The 23,035-nt window shown below is 54.3% G+C and overlaps 1 protein-coding gene across 1 annotated transcript in view; it reads left to right on the top strand.

The window, feature by feature from the left end:
- Positions 1-23,035, top strand: part of CACNA1S (calcium voltage-gated channel subunit alpha1 S) — an 83,113-nt gene that overhangs the window by 51,832 nt on the left and 8,246 nt on the right. Inside the window, exons 23-35 of the mRNA XM_075540527.1 lie at positions 4,508-4,560; positions 4,975-5,121; positions 5,585-5,786; positions 6,147-6,305; positions 7,684-7,794; positions 8,426-8,509; positions 15,929-15,985; positions 16,775-16,903; positions 17,088-17,153; positions 17,635-17,726; positions 18,558-18,717; positions 19,856-19,983; positions 22,608-22,704. Of these exons, the coding sequence (XP_075396642.1) occupies positions 4,508-4,560; positions 4,975-5,121; positions 5,585-5,786; positions 6,147-6,305; positions 7,684-7,794; positions 8,426-8,509; positions 15,929-15,985; positions 16,775-16,903; positions 17,088-17,153; positions 17,635-17,726; positions 18,558-18,717; positions 19,856-19,983; positions 22,608-22,704 (1,485 nt within the window). The remainder of the gene's footprint in view (positions 1-4,507; positions 4,561-4,974; positions 5,122-5,584; positions 5,787-6,146; positions 6,306-7,683; positions 7,795-8,425; positions 8,510-15,928; positions 15,986-16,774; positions 16,904-17,087; positions 17,154-17,634; positions 17,727-18,557; positions 18,718-19,855; positions 19,984-22,607; positions 22,705-23,035) is intronic.

Genomic DNA, 23,035 nt, shown 5'->3' with positions numbered 1-23,035 from the left:
AAGACTTAGGTGCCCACGCTCACCATTTCTTTTCAATATTGCTTTAAACGTCCTAGCCAGTGCACTGTGAGAAGAAAAAGAAACACAAGGTTTCCAGATTTGAAAAGAAGTAAAATCACCTCTGTTCACAGTGACGTCATCCTATCTGGGACAATCTTGACGAGCCTCCAGCGCATGGCTAGTGCTGATGAGAAACTTAGCAGAGTTGGGCATAGGGACTTTCCGCATATCAGCACCGAGGAAGATCTGAAAGGGAAACGATTAAATTGAGCCCAGCAACTATGAGAACCAAATACCTAAGAGTAAACCTAAGCCGGGATGTGAAGGACGAAGACAATGAAAAATATAAAACCCTGCTGAAAGAGGTTAAAGAAGACTGAGATAAATGGGAAGATGTTCCATGTTCTCAGTTTGGAAGTTTAAATATTGTTACAATGTCAGTACTAGCCAAAGTGATCTAGCAAGGCAACCACACAATCTCAGTCACAATTCTAAGAGCTCTCGTTACAGAAATGGAAAAACCAATCCTCAATATGGACTGGCAAAAAGCCCCAAAGAGCTGAAGCAACATTGAAAGGAATAAGGTAGCAAGAATTGCACTTCTGCCTTTAAAACACAATATAGAGTTACTGTAATCAAAACAACCTGGTTCTGGGATAACAATCGATGGATAGATCAATAGAATTGATAGTTCAGAAATAAGCTCAACTCATTTTTGACAAGAGTGCTGTGTCCATTTGATTAAGGAAAGAAATGTTTCTTCGATAAATGGTGCTGGGAAAACTGGATTTCTACATACAGAAATTTGAAACAGGATCCATACCTCACACCATTCACATGCGCAACAAAATTAAAGTGGATTAAGGACAGATGTGTAAACTAAAGCCATAAAATTCACAGAAGAAAATGAAGAGGCAATGTTATCAAGCCTAGTTTTTAACAATGGATTGCATAATAGAATAACAAAAGCAGAAGCAACATACAGCAAAGAAAAATGGGGCCTCCTAATAATTAGTTTTATCAAAAGACTTTACAAAATGAGTGAAAAGATGGGCCTTTCTTGTTTTTTAACTCAGGGAGAATATTTTCAGGAACAATGTGTTCAATAAGAACCTAATAACCAGAATACATGTACAACTTCAACAAATTAACAATAAAAAACAATTCATAAGCTGAACAAAAAACTTGAATAGACAGTTCACCAAGAAGCACATTCAAATGACCACCCAACACATGAAAAGTTTCTCAGCACCAGTAGCCAGTAGAGAGACACAAATCAAAAGCATAATGAGATATTCTTTCACTCTCATTGAAATAGCTAAGTGAACCCTGTTGGTGCAGTGGTTAAAGTGCTCGACTGCTAACCAAACGGGCAGTGGTTCGAATCCACAAGCCGCTGGGTTGGAGAAAGCTGTGGCAGTCAGTCTGCTTCTGTCACGATTGACAGCCTTGGACAACCCTAAGAGGCAGTTCTGCTCTGTCCTATTGGGACTCCACGAATCAGAATCTACTTGACATCACTGGGTTTGGGTGTTGGGGTGACTCAGGTAAAATAAACAAAAACATTATAACAAATGTAGAGAGGCTGTGTGGAAATTGAAATCTTTATTGGTGGTGGGAATGTAGAACGGTATAGGCACTGTAGAAAATAATGTGGTGATTCACCCTCAAAAAAAACATAGAACTACCAGATGATGTAGCAACTGCACCCCTGGGTGGATACCCCAAAGCCTAGAGCGCAGAGACTTGTACACCAGTGTCCAGTGTTCAGTGTCCACTGCAGCACTATTCACAGCCACCCAAAGGTTGAAACAACCTAACTGCATGTCAACAGGTGAATGGATAATCAAGATGCGGTCCATACAGAACACTACTTAGCAATAGAAGAGCTGAAATCTTGGCATATGTTTCAATATGAATAAAGCTGAGGGAAATAAGTCAAACACAAAAGGATGATTATATACCATGCTTACATAAGAAGCAAGAAAAGGTGAAAATATGGAGACCTAAGTGTAGTCGTGGTTACCAGGAGAGAAGGCGATGTGAGAGGGTAGTTAACAGTGACGGCAAATTCACATTGATTAAGGATAAGGCCGCACAGTCGGCTGTTGTCATCGATCACTATTGTTATTGAAAGTTGTACACTTGTAAGAAATGATTTGCAACATAGTCCAATATATATATTTACAAGAAAACTCCAGACCAAACTTGCTGTCGCCGAGTCAATGGTGACTCATAGTGACCCACTGAGGGTTTCTGAGACTGTAACCGTTTATGGGAGTAGAAACCCCAGTCTACCTCCCTCGGCACTGCTGGTGGTTTTGAACTGCCGATCATGAGAATCACAGCCCGATGTGTAGCCATTATGCCGCCAAGGCTGCTTCATATTTGCAATAGTGACCAAAATAGGAAACGAAAAGAGTAGCTGCTGAGACTGCTTATATAGGAATATAGCCCCCCAAAACCCAACGCTTCATGGGATTTGGTTCCTTGATTTGGATTTTAGAGTCTTGGTTTCATGGGACGTCTCAGTTAATTGACCTAATAAGATGTTTAGTGGCTCTGTACTACCTCCCAGCTTGTTGGTTAGTGTTTGTGATCCTACCATCTTGCAAGCAGCCATCAGAGGGGCCATTGGCCTCCATCTGCCTGACGCAGCCGGGGAAGAGGAGGTCAGGAGTAGGAGGAGAGTGTGGGCTGTGTGGGGCATAACAAACGATGCAGAGCACCGAGACTAAAGGGATTCCAGAACACTCATGTGCTCATGTGGAAGCTGTACATGGACCAAGGGGCAGTCGTTCAAACAGAACAAGGGAATACTGCAGGGTTTAAAATCAGGAAAGGTGTGTGCCCGGGTTGTGTCCGCTCACCACACTTAGTCAATCTGTGCGCTGGGCAAATCAGCAGAGAAGCTGGACCATATGAAGAAAGCAGCAGCATCAGAACTGGAGGAAGGCTCACTTACAACCTGCAGGACGCAGATGTCACGACCTTGCTGGCTGAAAGCGAGGAGGATTTGAAGCTCATACTGATGCAGACAGAGATCGCAGCCCTCAGTGTGAATTAGAACGCAAGCTTCAGAAAACCAAGATCCTCACTAGTGGGCCACATCACAATAAACAAGAGAAGATGAAAGTTGTCAAGGATTTCGTCTTCCGTGGGTCCACAACCAATGCTCGTGCAAGCAGCAGTGATGAGCTCAAATAATGTAGTGCGTGGGTAAGTCTGCTGCACAAGATTCCAATACTCTTTAAAGTATTGAAGTACCGAAAGTATTGAGGAGCAAGGAGGTCACTGCAAGGACTAAGGGGAGTCTGAGCCACTCCATAGAAGGACAGGAAGAATCAATGCCTTTGAATCGTGGTGCTGGCAAAGAATGTTGAAAGTACCATGGACTGACAAACAAATCTTTCTTGGAAGAAGTACAACCAGAATGCTCCTTAGAGGTCAGGGTGGCGAGGCTCTCTCTCACGTACTTTGGACATGTTACCAGGATAAATCAGTCCCTGGAAAAGGACATCAGAAGGTCAGTGAGAAAGAGGAAGCGGCTCACCCAGATGGATGAACACAGGGGCTGCAGCAATGGACTGAAGCATCACAACAACCGTTAGGGTGGTGCAGCACCAGGGTGGGTCTCTGTTCCATTGCACAGAGGGTGGCTATGAGTCGGAACCTACTTGATGGCACCTAACAACATCATGGCATGTGTGGTTCACTGCTTCCATGAGCAATTGCCTCTGTTACCACGAGACAGGAAGAACTAGATGATGTTGTGCTTGCAATTTTGATGAACTATCTGTAGAAGAATCCCGATCAAAAGGGGGGAAATGCAAAACAGAATTTCAAATTCTCCTGTACTACAGCCATTCTGGAGTCATGCAAGCTGGATGAAGCCCCGAAACTATTGCACTTAGGTCATCTTTACATCTGAAGCCAAAAATATCCCCTGAGGGCCTCTTAAAAATCTAACAATAGTCTACCTTCACTAATTAAAAAAAAGTCTGCCTTGAGACGTGTGCACTTTAAAGAACTCCTTATATGGGATCCAAGTGACAACGGCCACTCAACAGGTTCCATAGGCACCTTAGGGGGCGGTGAATGTGTGCGGATAGGGGAGGAGCCGTCAGAAAAGAAGGGGGAGTGTGGTTTACACCCCAAAGAATGGAACCAGTGTCACTGTATCAGACTGGTAGAAACAGTTGCATTGGTCTGTGTTTGGTTGTATACGTTCTCAACAACAAATAACGAAAACCAAGGCAAAACCAACAACCCAGTGAAACACAGTGCTGCTCAGATCCACACGGGGTCACTCTGACTCGAATGGACATGGCAACAGCTAATGTAGCCCCAAGGCTTAGGCCCCACTGCTTTAGGGGCAGGACAGACTCTTGCTTCCCGCTGTTCCCTCTCCCCTTCTTCCTGCCATTCACCTCCACTTCCACCGTCCAGTTCTTAATCTGATTTCCATGCACACGGCTCCTTCCCTCCCTCTTTCTCCTGGGCTCAGGGCAAGTTCTTCAGCTGCAACGACTTATCCAAGATGACAGAAGAGGAGTGTAGGTATGCTGTGCTTTGGGGCGGAGGGTGCACCATGGGGAGGGTGCACCATGGGAGGGTGCACCATGGGGAGGGTGCACCATGGGAGGGTGCACCATGGGGAGGGTGCACGATGGGAGGGTGCACCATGGGGAGGGTGCACCATGGGAGGGGTGCACCATGGGGAGGGTGCTGGTGGGGGTCTGAATGGGAGACAGCAGGGTGGACTGTAAGCCTGGGGGACTGGGGAACCTGAGCTTTGAGTCCAGCACGGGTGTTCAGAGAACTGTGGGAAAGGGGATCCCAGAGGCGTCCCCTGAGGTGCTGGATCTGGGCCTCCATTTCCCTGCACACTCACTGCCCATGGCCCTTCGGATGGGAGGGAGGAGGTGGCCCAGTAGTCATGTGCAGGGGAATGATGGGGCTTCTCCCCATCAGGGGCTACTACTATGTGTACAAAGACGGGGACCCCACACAGATGGTGCTGCAGCCCCGGCGGTGGCTACACAACGCTTTCCACTTCGACAACGTGCTCTCGGCCATGATGTCGCTCTTCACAGTGTCCACCTTTGAGGGATGGCCGCAGTGAGTGGACTGGGGGGGTGGGTGCTGGGTTAAACACAGCCTGCTCCTCTGCAGCCCCCACTACATCCAAGGCCATCCCGGGCCCAGAGGGCAGGGCCAACCATCCACAGTGACTCTGATGACTTGTAGGACAGTCATGTTGACCATCCTTCAGCTGGGATCCAAACCAGAGACTCGGACAAAATGTACCTGGTCTCGCACAGGTGTGTGCATCCCTGCCTGCTCAGGGAGCCCCTGATTAATTACAAATCGATGGTGCTCTCCTGAGAAAGGCAAGGCCACTGCAGGGTCTGTCCCAGCCTCTTCCTGGCACAGCCAGGACTTGCCTCTCGTCACCTGACTGCTCACAAAGTTCCCCTGGTTCTCCATGGCCGGAGGGCTGGAGGGCACCGCCCCTTGCTGGTTGGGTTCTCTGCCCCTTCACACCAGCCCAGCCCAGCCTCTCTTCCTCGAACACCCCTAGGCTACTCTACAAGGCCATCGACGCCAACAAGGAGGACACGGGCCCCATCTACAACAACCGAGTGGAGATAGCCATCTTCTTCATCATCTACATCATCCTCATCGCCTTCTTCATGATGAACATCTTTGTGGGCTTTGTGATCGTCACCTTCCAGGAGCAGGGGCAGACTGAGTACAAGAACTGTGAGCTGGACAAGAACCAGGTACCTGGGCCACCAGGCAGGCCTGCCACTTGATGCCCGGCCCCAGTCTCCTGGCACGTCAGTCATGCCATCGCCAACCTAAAGCAAAACTCATTGGTGGAGCTCCCATGGGGGTCAGAGACAGGAAGTCCTTGGGAGACCCTGGGCAGGGTTTGTGCCATTTTAGGAACGGGCTATGATAACTCTGGGACACCCCAAGGGCAACTTCGGGGTTCAGAGTCTGACGACTCTACAGTCCGTCGACTCTCACAGCCACAGGCTCCTGGCCACAGCTGCTCTCGGTTCCTAGTGGCCCGTGGGTGTGGGTGTGGAGGACGGAGGGGTGCTTGGGGCTGACCTCCCGTGTTCCGTGTGTCTCAGCGCCAGTGTGTACAGTATGCCCTGAAAGCTCGCCCACTGCGGTGCTACATCCCCAAGAACCCTTACCAGTACAAGGTGTGGTACATCGTCACCTCCTCCTACTTTGAATACCTGATGTTTGCCCTCATCATGCTCAACACCATCTGCCTGGGCATGCAGGTAAGGGGGCTCTAAGCGGGAGATGTCTGACAGGTCTGGCAGGTCCCATCAGCCTCCCCCAGGCCATCAATAGACGTTTGCTGCCCCTACGATGTGCCAGGCCCGGAGGACTGAAGCACTATGGGACCAGCTCCTGATGGCTTACTGGGGAGATGACTCAGGTCTACATGTAGATATATGCTCATTCCATAAACAGGTCATGCTCCGGATGGTTGGGCTGGTTGGAATTTTGGTTCAGGTCTCAAGAAGGGCGGGTCTAGGGTCCACAGAACAGGTACCGCTCTTGGGAGACCATAGCAGAGACAATGGCAACGTCACAACACAATTACGGAGCATTGCACAGCGTGGCTCCCTGCTCCTAGTGTCCAGGCGCATCCACGTGGCATGTCCACATGTGACCAGGGAGTCTCCGAGCCATCAGGACTGGACTAAACATACGGAGGATCCGAGCAAAGGCTTACATTCAGGGCCAAAGCAGGCCAGAAGATTTGGGACAGATGTGTCGAGAGAGAGTGGGTGGGGAAGCCCTCAGCTCCTCTGAGCTACCTGGGAAGGGTTTGTGACAGACAGACAGGTTTCTATCATGTTTTCAATCAGAAGGACAGGAGATAGCTGTGTGGAGTTTATAGGGATGGGGTAAGAGGTCAAAGGTAATTGCTCACAGCTGCCGCTCCATCACTATAGCCAGCAGATTTGGTGAGCCAAATGCCACAGCCTTGGTGAGCTCAGCTCAGATGCCGCAGCCTTGGTGAGCTCAGCTCAGATGCCGCAGCCTTGTTGAGCTCAGCTCAGATGATCAGTTGTTATTGCTGGGTGCTGTGCCTGCTTTCCAAGGCGGAACAACGGCATGGAACAGAGTGGACTTGCCCTCTCAGGTCTCTCAGAGCTGTAATCTTGACCGGAACACACTGTCAGGCATTTCTGCTAGGTGCGTCTGGTGGGTTTGAACTGCTAACCTTTCAGGGAGCAGCTGAGCGCTTACCCATTGTACCACCAGAGTTCAGTAGCTAGTGACAATACCAGCTCTAGAGCCCAGGGGTCTTCTCCCCTTCTCCCTGTGTCCAAATGACTAGAAGAGTCTGTCAGAGAAAGCCCGGTCTGGGCTGCCCTCCTCATCATTCCAGAACAGATATGCCAAGCCGCTCTGGCCTCGCAGCCCTGGCTGCTGTAAATAAACTCACTCTGCAGGACTTGGTACGAGCGTCCTCTCCTGCTTCTTGATGGAGTTTGGGTATTTAGGCTCTTTGCTTTTTGAGCTAACAAGGTGGGCAGGGGGCCCAAGGGGGAGACAAAGGTGGAAGGAGGTAGAGAAAGCAGTCTGCCAGAAAGGAGCCCAGCGTCTGCCAGCCCCTCTCTCCTGTGTTCCCCTCCCCGACAGCACTACAACCAGTCCGAGCAGATGAACCACATCTCAGATATCCTCAATGTGGCCTTCACGATCATCTTCACCTTGGAGATGATCCTCAAGCTCATGGCGTTCAAGGCCAGGGTGAGTGCTGGGGGCCGAGGGTGAGATGCAGAGCGGAGAGGGCAGTGGGGCGTGATGGTCTGGGGGCCTTCTCGTGGACCACTCACCTTCCTCCCTCTGATCTCTGACCGTACAATCCCCCTTCAGGTGTGGGGTGGGTGAACCCCGGGGTGTGCAGGATGACCAGTGACAGCATAGAAGCTGGGTGTCTCATTGCTGTCCCCATCTCTTCATAAGCCTTGGAAGAGCAGGCTCAAGACCAGCGGGAGTATTGTCCTCTGTTGTGTGATACCCAAGTTCACGCCCACGGTTGCCAGTCCAGTCCGGCCACCTCTGACAGTTCCTCGGTTCCTCCAGGGCAGGCCCCAGTTGGGGAGGGGGCAGATGAAAGGGCTTACCAACTTGGAGCAGGATCCTACATCTTAAGTCCCTGTGACTCTCCTTCCCCTCACCGGGCTCTGTGCTCTAGAGGAGGGCCGTGAGGAGGTAAGAGCAAGATGGGCAGGTGGAGCACCAGAGAGTGTGGAGCCCAGACCCCTGGCCTGGCTGGGGTTCTGCATCACCCCCTACCTGCCAAGGACCACTGACCTCTGCTGCCCGAGAGCCGCCCTCCTGAAGCGCCGCCCCTGCTTCTCTCCCCCTTCCTGCGCAGGGCTACTTTGGAGACCCCTGGAACGTGTTTGACTTCTTGATTGTCGTCGGCAGCATCATCGACGTCATCCTCAGCGAGATTGATGTGAGTGTCAGGCAAGACCGCCCCTGGGAGGGGGCCCCAAAGCACGATGTGTACCCACAGACCCTCACAGACACACTCCATGGTCTCTTCACCCCGCTTCCACCGCCAGCGTTCCCCGGGGTACCCTCTGTGTGTGAGCGTGGATCTGGCGGTTACCAAGGGAGGGGGACACTTGGGGCCTCTGCTCTTCAGGAGCTTGTGAACCTGCCACGGGGGCAGCCTGCCCAGATGCCACTGAGGCAGAATGAGTGCCCCAGGCAGGGCAAGTGCTGTCATGGTGGCAAGAAGGTAAAGGTCGTGTCTGGGAGGGTGGTTAGGGAAGGCCTCTTGGAGGAGGTGTCCTGCGAGGAGAAGGGAGGAGGAGACAGAGGGCCAGCTCCCCAGGCAGGGCAGCAGCATGGCAGGAAGTGCCAAGGAGGCCTGGGCCATAGGGTGAGGCCCACGTTGTCAGTGGCAGCATCTGAGCACCTGGAGGGGAGGAGGAGAAAGACGTGGAGGGAGGAGGTGGGACTTGGACTTCAGTTGGAAACAGGGGGAAGTCACCACGGCTGTTGACAGGGCAGCAGGAGTATGAGAGCGATCTTCCCACGCCGGCAGGGATGTGAGCATGCGTGGCAGTAGGAGCCCTGCTAGGAAGGCGGGCCTTCAGTTCCTCCTCTGCCAGGTGGTGTGCTAGAACTATCCCAAGGGAGCAAACCCCGGACACACACAGCCCTGTAACAGGGCCGGGGGACCAGTATGCGCTACGAAGAAGATGAATGCAGGCTGAGGACTTGGGCGAGGCCTAGGTGGTTCGGTGGGTGGGAGCATTCTCAGCACCATGCAGGGGCTGGGGTTTGATTCCTGGGAGGACAGACGGACACACACACACACACACACACACACACACACACACACACACACCCCGGGTACAGCCATCCGTCAGGGAGGCTTGAGCACCAAACTGAGACAGAGGGAATGAGAGGCCTAGGTACCTGCTGCAGGAAAGCCAGCCAATGGAAACTGGATGCATGGCAAGGGTCCAATTTGTAACCTTTGATGGGGCTGGGGCTGGACCAGGGATGGCCACGAGTTTGTGGCTGACTCAGCGGCAGCCAGCAGCAGGACGTGGAGTGGCAGGGACAGTGGGGTGGTGCAGGGAAAGCCTCCCTGACAGGATGGCACCTGCGCAGAGACCTGCATCCAGCAAGGCCGTGGCCATGAAGAGATGGGAAGTGGGTGTTGAAGGGAGAGTCGGGAGTAAGAGGGAGGCAGACTTGGCGAGCAGGATGACAAGCGGTTCTTGTCACTGGAGTGGAGAGTGGGGGAGGTGAAATCAGAGAGAGAGGCAGGACAAGGGCTGGGTCGCCTAGCCCCCTGAAAGCTGTCCTTATAATCTTGAGTTTTATTCCAAGTCAGATGAGAGCCCTTTGGAGGCGTAAGCCTTTCCTGGTTTAGTTCTCAAAGGAGCGTTCTGGCCGCTAAGGTGAAAGCGGGCTGGAGAAGACAGAGCTGACCCAGGGAATGTGGTCAGGCAGCTGGTGCCATTGTCCAGGTCAGAGATGGTGGTGCCGGGGTTGCCAGCAGGGTAGGGGTTGGAAGTGGTCAGCTTCTGATCCATTTTGAAGGCGAAACTGAGAATCTTTGCTGGTGGGATTGGTTTAAAATAATCCAGAATTAGCAAAACTCATGGTCACTGCCATCAAGTCGAATCTGATTCATAAGAACCCTGTATAGGACTTCTGAGACTGTAAACAGGCAGCTTCATCTTTCTCCTGAGGAGAAGCTGGTGAGTTTGAACTGCTGGCCTTGCAGTTAGCAATTCAATGCTTACCTGACAGCGCCACCAGGATCCTTTGATTCAGGCCAAAAGAACACAAACCAAGAATGACTGCAGCCTTGTTTGCCCAATCCAGCTGAGCCTCAATCTACAGCAGTGGTTCTCAACCTATGGGTCACAACCGCTTTGGGCATTGAATGACTCTTTCTTAGGGGTCGCCCAATTCATAACACTAGCAAAATACAGTTATGAAGTAGCAACAAAAATCATTTTATGGTTGGGGGTCAGCACAGCATGAGGAACTGTACAAAAGGGTCTCGGCCTGAGGAAGGTTGAGAACCCCTGCTCTACAGAGACATGGAAGCTGTGAAAGGAATGGGCATGGGGTAGAAACCAAGAGTCCTGCTTTGGGCATGTTGAACCTGGCATGCTTACTAGACTTCCGAATGGAAAGATCAAGGAGGCAGTTGGATTTATGAGTCTGGAGTTCAGAGTCTGGGTCAAGTCCGAGATATCAATCGGAGACTCCACACAGAGAGCATGGGGAGGGATGCGGTCACTTAGAACAGTGTGAGGGATGAATTGTGTCCCCGCCAAAAATATGTACTGGGATCCTCACTCTCATGCATGGAATATGATCCCATCCGAGGTGGGATTGTTATTAGCATCTGGGGTGGGTCGCACGTGGAGTGTGTTGACTAGTATACATCTCTTGTGAGAGAGCAGAAATGGAATTAAGCCAGCCAGCCAACACTAAGGGATCTAGGAACAGAAGCTGAAAAGGTCCAGGCCTTTCCCCGGATCCTACACAGAGAGGGCGCCTCTCCCTGGAGCAGGTGCTCTGTATTTGGACTCCCAGCCTCCGAAACCAAAAGATGCCAGGAGCCCTGGGGTGGGCGGGCGTCATGGTTAGGTGTTGGTCTGCGATCTGCATGGTCGGCAGCTTGAAACCACCAGCAGCTCTGAGGGAAAAAGACTGGGCTTTCTACTCCCGTAGCAGTTATACCCCCAGGAACCCACTGGGGGATGCTATGAGCCAGCATCGACTTGATGGCAGTGAGGGTTTTGGTTTTTTTAATAGAGTGTAAGATAACGAAGTTCAGTTTATTAAAGTCACCCCCTTATGGTACTTCCGTTATAACAGCATCAGACAGCTAAGAAGGGGCTGTGTGGGGAACAGGTGCCAAGACTGAGGCCCAGGAGCACTCCCGTGTTCGGGGAGGAACCACTGAGCAGGTGTGAGAAGCAGTTGGCCCCTGAGGTGTCCCGTGAGAGAACGCTTGAGCACTGCCGCAAACAAAGACGGGCAAGATGAGAACTGAGCACTGACTTGGACTTGGGGAGGTCATTGGTCGAGATCATGAGTGAGCTTGACCAGAGTCTTTTCATTGGGAAGAAACCCTGAGGCACCAAGAAGAGAGTGAAGCTGGAGATGTGGACTCTCCTTTGAGACACTCAGAGAGAGTGAGGACTGACATATGCCACTCGTTGCTACAGAGATCCGACAGAAGCGGCAGAGGATGTGGAGTCCAGGAGAATTTTCTTTGACAAACGAGAGAGATGATAGCCTAGCCTTGGGCTCCGGCAAGTAGCGGGTTGCCAGGGGGCAAGTGCAAGAGCCAAGAGCTTAGAATCCATGAAAGGGCCAGTTCCCAAGGTGTGAGTGTGGGGAAGGGGGAGGGGGGAAGCAGGCTTGAGAAATCCATCCACGGTAGCAAGAGTGAAGACAAAGAAAATGGGCACAGAGCAATATGAGGTAGGCCTCAGAGTATAGCAGGGGAAACATTCAAAGACTTTGAAAGGGGCCAACAAGATTTGTTGAGTGCAGGACCTGGAACCCAGGCAAAGAGAGGGTGGTGGCGGCTCTGAGGATGGGGCTGGCAGCCCCGGAGAGAAGAAGGCTGGAGGCAGCAGGCTCGCCATTGCTCCGCTTCCAGGGGTTCTCCACCTTCCTCAGGCCGCGACTCTTTAATTCAGCTCCTCATGTGGTGGTGACCCCAACCATAAAATTCTTCTTGCTGCTTCATAACTCTCATTTTGCTACTGTGATGAATTGGGCGAGCCCTGTGAAAGGGTCATCCACCCCCAAAGGGGTCATGACCCACAGGTTGAGAACCGCTGGTTAGACGGCTGAGCGTGAAAAGCCTGTAGGAAGCGCAGACAAGGAGACAGGTGCAGCACAGAATTGGAAATACAGGAGGGGACCTGAGTGTCATTCTCTGCATCTACTGCATGGTGAGAAACCAACCTGGCAAAGACCCAGGGCCATCTGGTTGCCAAAGGGGACCAACCCGGGGACCCTCTGGGTGTCAGAGTAGAACTGTACTCCCCAGTGATTTCAGTGGCGATCATCTTAGGGAAGTAGACCAACCGACTCATCTCCCACGGTGCCAATGGGCAGGTATGAACCAACAACCTTTCTGGTAGAAGAGTACAAATGTTTGTGCCACACGGGGACTCTATAGACATGGGCACACAGCAATGAAGGAAGGTCATGGTGGAAGCCTTGGCCCAGTGACTGCACAGAGCTGAGATTCCCACTTAAGGCTCATGCATAGGAAGCCAACGTAGCGCTTCAGGGTGACAGCGTAGCAGACGTGGCATGACCAGAGATCGGGTCATGGCTAGAGGGTGAGAAAACCAAAGGAACCACTATTAGAAGTTGGGCAAAGGGTGCTTGTCAGAGAGCAGTCAATTCAGGGCCCAGATTTGCTTTCAGGGAAATAGAGCTCTGTGGATGGAGCCAAGGCTGAAGAGAGATTAAAGACAGGGTGAGAAGGGATCATTGAGGAAGGCAGGGGCAGGGTGGGCAGCATGGGGTGAGCAAGCCTTGGGGAGTCGCCGGTGTGATGGATGCTTCCCCGGGAGTACCCAGGTGGCCATGCACCAGAGCAGGCATGCAGCAGAGACCTGTGTCTGGAAGTAGGGGTGGGGGACAGAGCCTGGAGGAAGGGACGCTTGACAGCCCACAAGCCTGAGAAAAGAGGTCAGAGCCCAGGAACAGCATAATCTCGAGGCTCATTCCAGGGCAGCAAGGCTGTGGTGGATATGACAGAGCTCCTAGAGCCCAGATGGAGCAGGCGACGCCAGGCCTCCGGAGCTGGGCTGAGCAGGAGTGAGGACGCAGGCCAAGCTCAAGGCCCCAAGCCGGGCTGGGCAAAGGCATCAGGATTTGGTGTTAAGGGAGGCAGAGCAGTGGGCAGGGGAGAGGTGCCAACCAGAGAGGTCCATGAGGTAGAAATTCGTCCAGGGCTGCATCAGACAGCAGCTTCCCCAGAGAGCAATGCTGACAGTGGGGTTCCTCTGACTCAGTGGTTCTCCACCTTCCTCACGGTGAAACCCTTTCATACCATTCCTCATGTGGTGGTGACCCCCCCCCACCATAAAATTATTTTCGTTGCTACCTCATCACTGTCATTTTGCTACTATTATGAATCGGGAGACCCCTGTGAAAGAGTTGTTTGACCCCCAAAGGGGTTGCAACCCACAGGTTGCGAACTGCTGGGCTGGAGGGTTGGGGAGGGAGAGGGGGGCTATGGAGGGGAAGGAGTAAGGAGGTGAGAGGGCCAGCAGACTTCTTTCTGAGCCACCCCAATGGGCCCGCAGCCCGCACCAGGTCAGGGATCAGCCGGAAGAGGCTGCATAGGGGAGGCCCCTATGTGTAGGGCTTCCTTCTGCACTTCCCACTGCATCCGCAGGGTGACACTCTGTCGGGTGGGAAGCAGCATTTGGCCCTGGAGATAGATCTGAGAGGGATGAGGGTGTGAGGGGAGCTGGTGAGAAGTCAAGGACCTGTGGGAGCCGTGGGCCTGGTGCTCCTGAAGGGTGCAGCCGGGTAGGGAGTGGCCCCTTCTGGGGACTTGGCACCTCAGCTGGCTGTCTGGAGTACCAGGGGAGGGCCCAGCTAGCTTCCTCTTCTCCCAATAGTTCACAGCAGGCCATGGTAGACAGAACTCCATCTGCTCAGGGTGGGGCCCGGGAGGGGCTGGATGATTTCGGGGCAAATGGTGGTGGTGGTGGTGGTGGTAGTGGTGGTGGTGGTGGTGGTGGTGGTGGTGGTGGTGATGTGTGTGTGTGTCCGTCCCAGCTCAGTTCTAGCTGGGAAGCAGCACCCATCCCTGAGGGCCCCTGGTTCGAGAACAGCACCTCTCACCAGCGCAGTTCGAGGAGAGAACTCTAACCGGCCAAAGTAAACAGCCCCATGTAAAAAGCATAATTTTAGTCACCGACCCTGCCTGGCACTGGGGGAGTTTATGAAGACATCGAACTGCTCCTTGGTTGCTAGAGGCTGGAAGGTGTCCTTGGTCATCATGTGAGGTCCACCTGAAGCCCCATTGAGATGGATTCACATTCCCGGAGCACAACCCGGGGGAGGCATGTGGGAGGGCCCCCTGTCCTGCTGATGGGCACTCATCACGGGAGGCTACTCATCACTTCACTATGATCCATGCAATTGAGGGATGGCTGTTCTGACTGTAATTGCGTCCCATCATGATTCCAGCAGCTTGGTGTGGCCAGTGCCATTCACTGCCCTGTACCGCATGGGCCTGTAGATGGGCTGGCACCCATGGCTGCACATTAGGGTCCGTCCGAGGGCCTTTGGAGTCCCTAAGTGGCACCAACAGTTGAAGGTTCAGGTTCTCCCTGAAGCACCCAGAGGAAAGGCCTGGTGGCCTGCTTCCCCAGCGTCAGCCCCTGAGAACCCCGTGGGGCCCAGGGCCGTGCAGGCAGCATGGGGTGCCCTGAATCAGAGTTGATTCCATGACAACGGGCTGGGCTGCCACTTCAAATCCTGTAGCCAAGTCCCATCTGAGAAAGGCTAACTGTGTGGGGACCCAGGCGAGGTCTCTGTTTGTGAGTGTGCCCCCATGCGACTCTGGTGTGCAGCCAAGGTTGGGAACTGGGTGGGGGTCCAGGGAGAAGCTGCCCAAGAGGCTGTGGCTTGGCCTGGGTCCCAAGGGTAGTGGGTACACCAGGGGGGTGGGGGCTGGATGATGGAACAGCTGACTGCCTCGATGTCAGGCTCCCCACTGCCTTCTCATCCAGTCGGACCCAGGGAAGCAGCTCAGTGTCAATCGGGGGGAAGGGGGACAGTACTCTCCCACTGCCCCAACTGCCTGCTCTCCAAGAGCCTGCCCTTGGAGGGGCAAGCCTTGGTCATGGGCCTAGTTCCAGGGACCTCAGGCCTTCCAGAACAGCATGGCACCTGGAAGATGGGGCTCCCACACAGGCCTCGGTGCCACCAGAGGCTTACTTGGCCAGCCTCTCTGGCATCAGGGTGACAGTCCACTTTCAAGTGGACTGAAAAGGGCACGGAAAACTCCCAGCATCTTTTCATTCCACTTTCCCACAACCTCTCTGAAGGCCCCTCACCAGGGTCATCACATAACCCAGCACAAGGGAGGCGCCCCGGCCCTGTCAGCTCTCAGTGATCCTGGAAACAAGAGGGACTTTCTGTGCCCTGTCTTCCCTCCCCTTCCTGCACTCGGCCTCAGTCCCACCCATCACCCATCCCTGATTGACAACCACGGGTCTTCTGCCCTCTGCCTCTCTCTCTATTTAACCCTTCCTGAAACCTGTCCTCACTTCTTTCCCACCTTGTCCCTTTTCCTCTCTCTCCCGCCCCCACCTCCACCCCACCCCATCTCTTCTCTCCACAGACTTTCCTGGCCTCCAGCGGGGGACTGTATTGCCTGGGCGGAGGCTGCGGGAACTTTGTAATTCAGGCTGCATGGGCCTGCCTGCCCGCTGTGCCAGCGTTCTGCTTGCTAAGGCCTGGCCGCCTGCAGTGCATGGCGCAGCTCCTTCCCCAGCACAGGGCTGCTGAGGGTCCTGGCGGGGTCAGGGTGGGCACGAGGCTGGGTGGTAGGATGCGCACGGGTGTGGTGGCTTTCTCAGAGAGACACCCTGTATGCACATGGGGACACCCACTGGGGGCAGCAGTGACAGGGGCCCTGGAGGTCCTCCTCCTCCAGCTAACTGCGTGTGTCTCAGGCTGGCATGAAGGCAGCGGAGGCCAGGCTCCCGGTGGGGCTGGGTGCAGGGGTGGCCATGCTGAATGTATAGCAATAGAAGGGCGGAGCTTGATGGGGCCGTTGTGCTGGAGAACACCAGGGGAGGGGCCACCAAAGGCCTGGGCTGGGGGGGCAGCTGAGGAGAAGGGGAGGGGAGGCTAGAAGCCTCAGAAGGGTGGCAGCAGGCCTGGCTGCAGCCTCCCCCAGTTGGAAGCCCGGCCTGTGCTCCAAGCCCACCTCCTCCCCTCTGGCTGAACAACCACAGAGCCCTGAGTCCGAAGGGGATCTGAACTAGTGGGCATCAGGGGCTGTTCGGAGGGGCTGGAGCTCCTCCTCCCCCTCCCCATACCGCAGACCAGTCCCCAACACACACACACACACACACACACACACACACACACAGACATGCAATGCACCTCCACCCTGCCCTGCGCCCCTCTTCCTCCTGAAGTGCCGTCCCCCAGACTGACCTCTGGGGCTGCTGCCCCGCAGGACCCGGACGAGAGCGCCCGCATCTCCAGTGCCTTCTTTCGCCTGTTCCGGGTCATGAGGCTGATCAAGCTGCTGAGCCGCGCAGAGGGGGTGCGCACCCTGCTATGGACCTTCATCAAGTCCTTCCAGGTGAGTGTGTCCAGCCCAGCCCACCCTGCAAAATGCTGAGAGGCCCCTGGGGACATCAGTGTCAGCCCAGGTGGGGTTGGGGAGCCTCAGGTGAGCAAGGCAGGGCTAGGAGCTGAAAGCAGGAGGGCTGCGAGCCCTGCCTGACCAGCTCTCCCTGCCCTCCCCCCTTGGCCCTCCCCCACAGGCCCTGCCCTATGTGGCCCTGCTCATTGTCATGCTCTTCTTCATCTACGCCGTCATCGGCATGCAGGTGAGTGCCACGGGCCAGGCTGAAGGGTGGGCTGTGGCCACATGAGAGGGGCCATCCGTGGACCCATCAGCTGGCTGGACCCTGCCCCCTCCCTGCCCCCACTCACCCTGCAGCCCAGGGACCCACTGCAAGGCTGAGGGAGGAGGCACTAGTGTCAAGAGGCTAGAAGCCATCCCACAGCCGCCTAAAAGGGCAGATGGACAGAGGGGCCAGGTAGTGTCTCTCAGGACTGAAGGCCCAGGTGGCTCCCCACACCCAGCAGGAGGCCTGAGGTCTGCTGGCTGTTGACAGAGCTAGTCCAGCCAGCTGGACTCTGGCCTGGTGGAAAGAACAGCACCCAACCTATACCGTCATCCAGTGACTTCAAATCTCTGAATCGGTCTGAAAAGCAGGGGCCTCCAGGGAGGTGGGGGGAAGGTGGGGAGTTGAGCTAAGGGGAGACTTTCCCCCCAAATCTGAGCTCTTTCTTTGTGGTGTCCAGATGTTCGGAAAGATCGCCATGGTGGACGGGACCCAAATAAACCGGAACAACAACTTCCAGACCTTCCCGCAAGCTGTGTTGCTGCTCTTCAGGCAAGAGTCCCAGTGCTCCCCACCCCCCACAGGATGGAATGGAGGGCACCCCTCTGCCTCTGCCGCCCCGTATCAGGAGCAGGGCCCCCGCCATAGCCCCCGGGCCCTGAGCTTGCAGACCTGCACAGGGTCTGCAGCTCTTGAAGTGCCTGATGCTTTAGATCCGCAGTTCTCAACCTTCCTAATGCGGCGACCCTTTCATACAGTTCCTCATGTTGTGGTGACCCCCAACCATAAAATGATTTTCATTGCTACTTCATCACTGTCATTTTGCTACTGTTATGAATCAGGCGACCTCTGTGAAAGGGTCGTTCAACCCCCAAAGGGGTCGTGACCTACAGGTGGAGAACCATTGCTTGAGTAGAGGGGCTCTGTGTCTTTGCACGGGGCCTGCAAGGAGGGCACAGCTCCGGAGTGGAGCGCCCAGTCCCATCCTGCTGAAGTGGGAGCCGGAGGGTGGATGTCGTGCCTGGGAACAGGGAGACCTCCATGCCTCCCTTTTCCACCCCCACCCCCCTCACCTTGGACAACACTCGCCATGGAGTTTCTCTCCCCCACCCCCCACCCCCCAGGGACAGAATTGTGGCTGATTCAATCCCTCCATCCAAGGAATGAACCCTGCTTCTCCAGCTTAGCTCCTGCTATAGTGCTCCCTGAGGGTAGAGAAGAGGCCTCAGTGCAGTTGGGGAAACTGAGTCCCAGCTCACAGTGAGCCTGGGGCTCTGACCTCCCCATTTCTCAGACAGCGGCCCCATCTGATGGTCACCCAACTGCTGGCTTCCTGGGGAGCCACCTGGGACTGGCTTAGCAACGAGGGCCTCTCTCCTCCAGGTGTGCGACCGGGGAGGCCTGGCAGGAGATCCTGCTGGCCAGCAGCTACGGGAAGCTGTGTGACCCTGAGTCAGATTACCTCCCCGGAGAGGAGTACACCTGCGGCACCAACTTCGCCTACTACTACTTCATCAGCTTCTACATGCTCTGCGCCTTCCTGGTGAGGGTCCCACAGTGGGGCTGGGGGGCTCCTTGCTCCTGGAGGCCTGGTCTCTGCAGGGACCCATCCCAGGGACACATGGGGCCCTGAGCGGGCTTTCCTTTGTCATGTAGAGGTTGTTGGCAAGCCCCAGTGTTGCTCTGTACCCCCGAGTCTGTATACTGTGCGGCCATCCTCTAGGACAGAGTGGACGGCTCCCACAGCATCTCTCAGGCTGCGCTCTCTGCAGGAGCCGTGGCCGGGGCTTTTCTCCTACAGCGCGGCTGGTGGATTTGAACACCTGGCCTCGTGGTGAGCAGCTGAGCGCTTACCTACTACACTGCCAGAGTGCCTTACTCCTGCCCTAGACAGGTTGTCAAAAGATGAAAACCGAAAGACAAAACTCTCTCACTGCCATCGGGTCAGTGGCGACTCACAGCGACCCACAGAACAGGGTAGAACTGGCCCTGTGGGTTTCCCAGACTGTAACTCTTTACAGACATAGAAAGCCTCATCTATCTCCCATCAAAAGGCAAAAGGTTACCAATTCGTAACCCCAAAGGAAGTTGATGAGGCTCAGCCCTACACAGGTAAGGGCTTCCTGTAAAGCCACTGTCCCTAACTGCTCTTCAGCGAGGAGAGCTGCCCCATGCAGAGGAGGTCCCAAAGGCCCTCACAGATAGGGTTACAAGCTGAGCGCCAGCCTGTCTGGAGGCTCCGGGCTGCTATCTGTCGGTGGGGAAAGCACAACATGGCAGCACGGCTGAGCCCTCGCCCCTCCACCCCCATCTGTCCCACGTTCCTGCAGACCAGTTGTTTGAGTGTGTGTGCTGTGTGCCAGGCCCGGGCTCGGAGCCGGGGACTGAGACAGGAGGGCGACTAGGAGCCCCCACATAAGCAGGCCTTATGATTCAAAGGGTCAGGCAGTGTCTACGGAAGAGATCAACATAGTACCAGGGGCAACCAGAGAGAGAATGGGGGAAACCTCTTTCCAGGGTGGGGCACAGATTGGAGAAGATCCCAAAGGAATGCTGAGCCGGCTCAGGATGGGCCCAGGCTCTCTTCCCAGGAGGACTGCCCATAGGGTGCAGGCAGAAGGAAGCTCTGGGCCCACCCCAGCACCAGGTCACCTGGTGTTTCCTGTTGGGCCCCCATGCAGATCATCAACCTCTTTGTGGCTGTCATCATGGACAACTTTGACTACCTCACCCGGGACTGGTCCATCCTGGGCCCTCACCACCTGGATGAGTTCAAGGCCATCTGGGCAGAGTATGACCCGGAGGCTAAGTGAGTTCAGTGTGGGGGCAGGGGTGGGGAACGGGAACAGGGGGCGGTTCATACACTGTGCACCCCTCTGCCCTAGGTCTTACCCTAATTCCCCAGGGAAGTCTTTCTCCAGTTGAATGGGTACGAATGGGCTTCTCTTTCCCCTTTGCTTATCTAAGATCCCAGGCCAGGAATCTGTCTCTCAGTGCTGAAAGGTTTCCCGGGCCCTTTCCCGGGCTGTGACTGAGGGGAAATGATTACCCAACTTCTGCAGGGAACTCGGTACTTCGAAGTGTATGCCCCCACTGCCCTCGGGGTGATCCCAGCCCTTGGCTACCTTGGAGAATGGAGTAGCAATGCGACACAGGCCTCCCGAGGCTACCATCTCGATGGAAACAGGCCCCTCCCCCCTCATTGGTTTGAACCAGCAGCCTTGTGGTTAGTCAACCCACTGCCAACCCACAGCGCCACCAGGGAAGGCACTCTCAGAGCAAACAAAAACTCACTGCCATGGAATCTATTCTGATGCGTGTGACCCCACAGGGCAGGGTAGAACTGCCCACGTGGGTTCCTGAGACTGTAACCCTTTACAGATGCAGAAAACCGCACCTTTCTCCCATGGAGCAGATGGTGGTTTCGAACTGCTGATCTTATGTTCAGCTGTCCAACTCACTACCCCATAAGGACTCCTTTAAACAAAGCCAAACTCACTGCTATCAAGTGGATGCTGAGAGACAGCCACCTTGTAGGAAAGGGTCGAACTGCCCCTGTGGATTTCTGAGACTGTGACTCTTTACAGGAGTAGAAAGCCCAATGTGTCTCCTGAGAAGAAGCTGGTGATTTTAAACTGCTGACCTTGCAGTTAGCAGCCCAATGGGCGATGCATAACCCCCGGAGCCCACCAGGGCTCCTCTAGATCCCTAGTGGTTCCACATGTGATGATCTGACCAGTTGGATGGGAGCATGTTAACAATGCAGAATCCCGGGCCCAGCCTAGGCCAAAGGGAGTCAAAGTGGGCTTTTGCTATTAGCAGACCTTTAAGGTGCTCGTACGCAAATTCAAATGGGAGTCAGTGCTCTCTTCATCCTTTCTGAAAGGGTAATAGAAAAACCAAACTCACTACCATTGACTTGATGATGACTCGTAGAGACCCTATAGGACAGGGTAGGTAGGAGTACACCTGTGGGTTTCTGAGACTGTGACTCTTTATGGGACTAGAATGCCCTGTCTTTCTCCCAAGGAGCAGCTGGTGGTTTTGAACTGCCGACCTCACTGATTGCAGTCCACCAGTGCACTCCTAAAGGGGAATAAGCTCACGGCACTGGTGGCCATCAAGCCCATTCCGATTCACAGCAGCTTCGTGTGTGGAGAGTAGACTGCTGTATAGGGTTTTCAAGTCTGTAACCTCTGGAAGCAGATGGCCAGCCCTGCTTCCAAGTGCCTCTAGATCGTTTCAAACAGCCAGCTTGTCAACTAGTAGTCCAATGTTAATGGTTTGCACTAGCCAGGCACTCAGTAAGTTCATGATGAATGACTATGTCCTGTGTATCACGCCTAGTGCTAAATACCAAATAATCAAACGCAATGCCATCCAGTCAACACGGAATCATAGCAACAGTACAGAGCAGGCAGAACTGCTTCTGTGAGTTTCCAAAACCAACTCTTTATGGGGGTGGAAAGCCTCGTCTTTCTCCTGCAGAGCGGCTGGTGGCTTCAAAGTGCCCACCTTGCAGTTCTCAGCCAACGCCCTCTCTGCCCCAGAGCTTCTTGTGCGAAACTCCGTGTACTAGGATCTCACTGAATCCTGGCGGCACCTGCAGCCCAGATCTCCTTATCACCGCAGTCTCAGATGGCGATTGAAGATCAGAGAGATTAGATAGCTTGCCCTGAGTCACCAGCTAGTAAAAGATGGAACCAAGATTCCAGACCAGGTTGTCTGGGATGAAACACGTTTCCCTGATGACTCTGCTTTGGTGCACCTATTGCAGGCCAGTCAAAAGCTACCTGCTCCTAGCAGCACCCTCACACCCTAGCTCTGCCCCCTGGGGAAACAGGCAGGAAACATGTCAGCCATCCTAGCAAAGAGGAAGCTAGGAAGATCCGCTAAGTTGGCTTTTCCCAACGAAACACATCAGCTGTTCTCACCTTGGTCCTCTCTACAGCTGACCTTCCTGCTTGTCCTTCTTTATACCTCCTCTGGATATCATGGTCCTGATGAATGTGGTTTCTAGCTCTGGGCTAGTCCCTAAAAACCAGCTTTTACCTCCCCTGATCCAGACCCTCTGCTTCTGTTAATACAGCCCAAGAGCCCCCATCAAATTAACCAAAACCCAAGAATGGCTCCACCTTAGGGAAAATGAAGCCCAGATCCCCTATCCGAGGGACTGCTGGCCTTTGTCCAAAAAAGAGCTCATTCCCGGTGCTGGGCCATGGTACATCCAAACATGGTCTCTTCTTTGAGTGGGCACTGGACTTCCACTTTGGGCTAGTTTTCAATCTATTGACCTCTGGGTTATGGGTCCAGCACTTTTCCGCTGCGCTCTGGGCTAGTTTTAAGACGCATCCCTCTGTCCCCTGGCTCTCTGCGCCAAGCGGGGAAAGAGAGCAGAGCGGTTGGGTGGACAAGTCTATGTGTCCCCTGCAGGGGGAGAATCAAACACCTGGACGTAGTGACCCTGCTGAGACGGATCCAGCCCCCTCTGGGCTTCGGGAAGTTCTGCCCACACCGAGTGGCATGTAAGGTAACCAGAGCTGACTGGGAGGGGTGGCCCTGGGAGAGGAAGGGGACGTGACGTCCTAAGGAGCCTTCGCTCACGGTCAGCCTACACACATCCTGGCATCATCCTCGAGGCGGTTTTGTTTGAGCCCCTTGTTGGAGCCAGTGTGTCAAGCAACTCGTCCAGGGTCTTTCTTGTGTTCGCTGCCTCTCTGCTTTACCAAGCATGAGGCCCTTCTCCAGGGACTGGTCTCTCCTGACAACACATCCAAATTACGTGGGATGAAGTCTCGCCATCCTCACGGCCAAGGAGCACTCTGGCTTCCCTTCTTTCAGTATCCCTCAGGGGCACCCTA

Source organism: Tenrec ecaudatus, chromosome 1, assembly GCF_050624435.1.
Source record: "Tenrec ecaudatus isolate mTenEca1 chromosome 1, mTenEca1.hap1, whole genome shotgun sequence".
Lineage (NCBI taxonomy): Eukaryota > Metazoa > Chordata > Mammalia > Afrosoricida > Tenrecidae > Tenrec > Tenrec ecaudatus.
The sequence above is the reverse complement of the archived record's forward strand: the minus strand, read 5'-3'. Positions and strand labels throughout refer to the sequence as shown.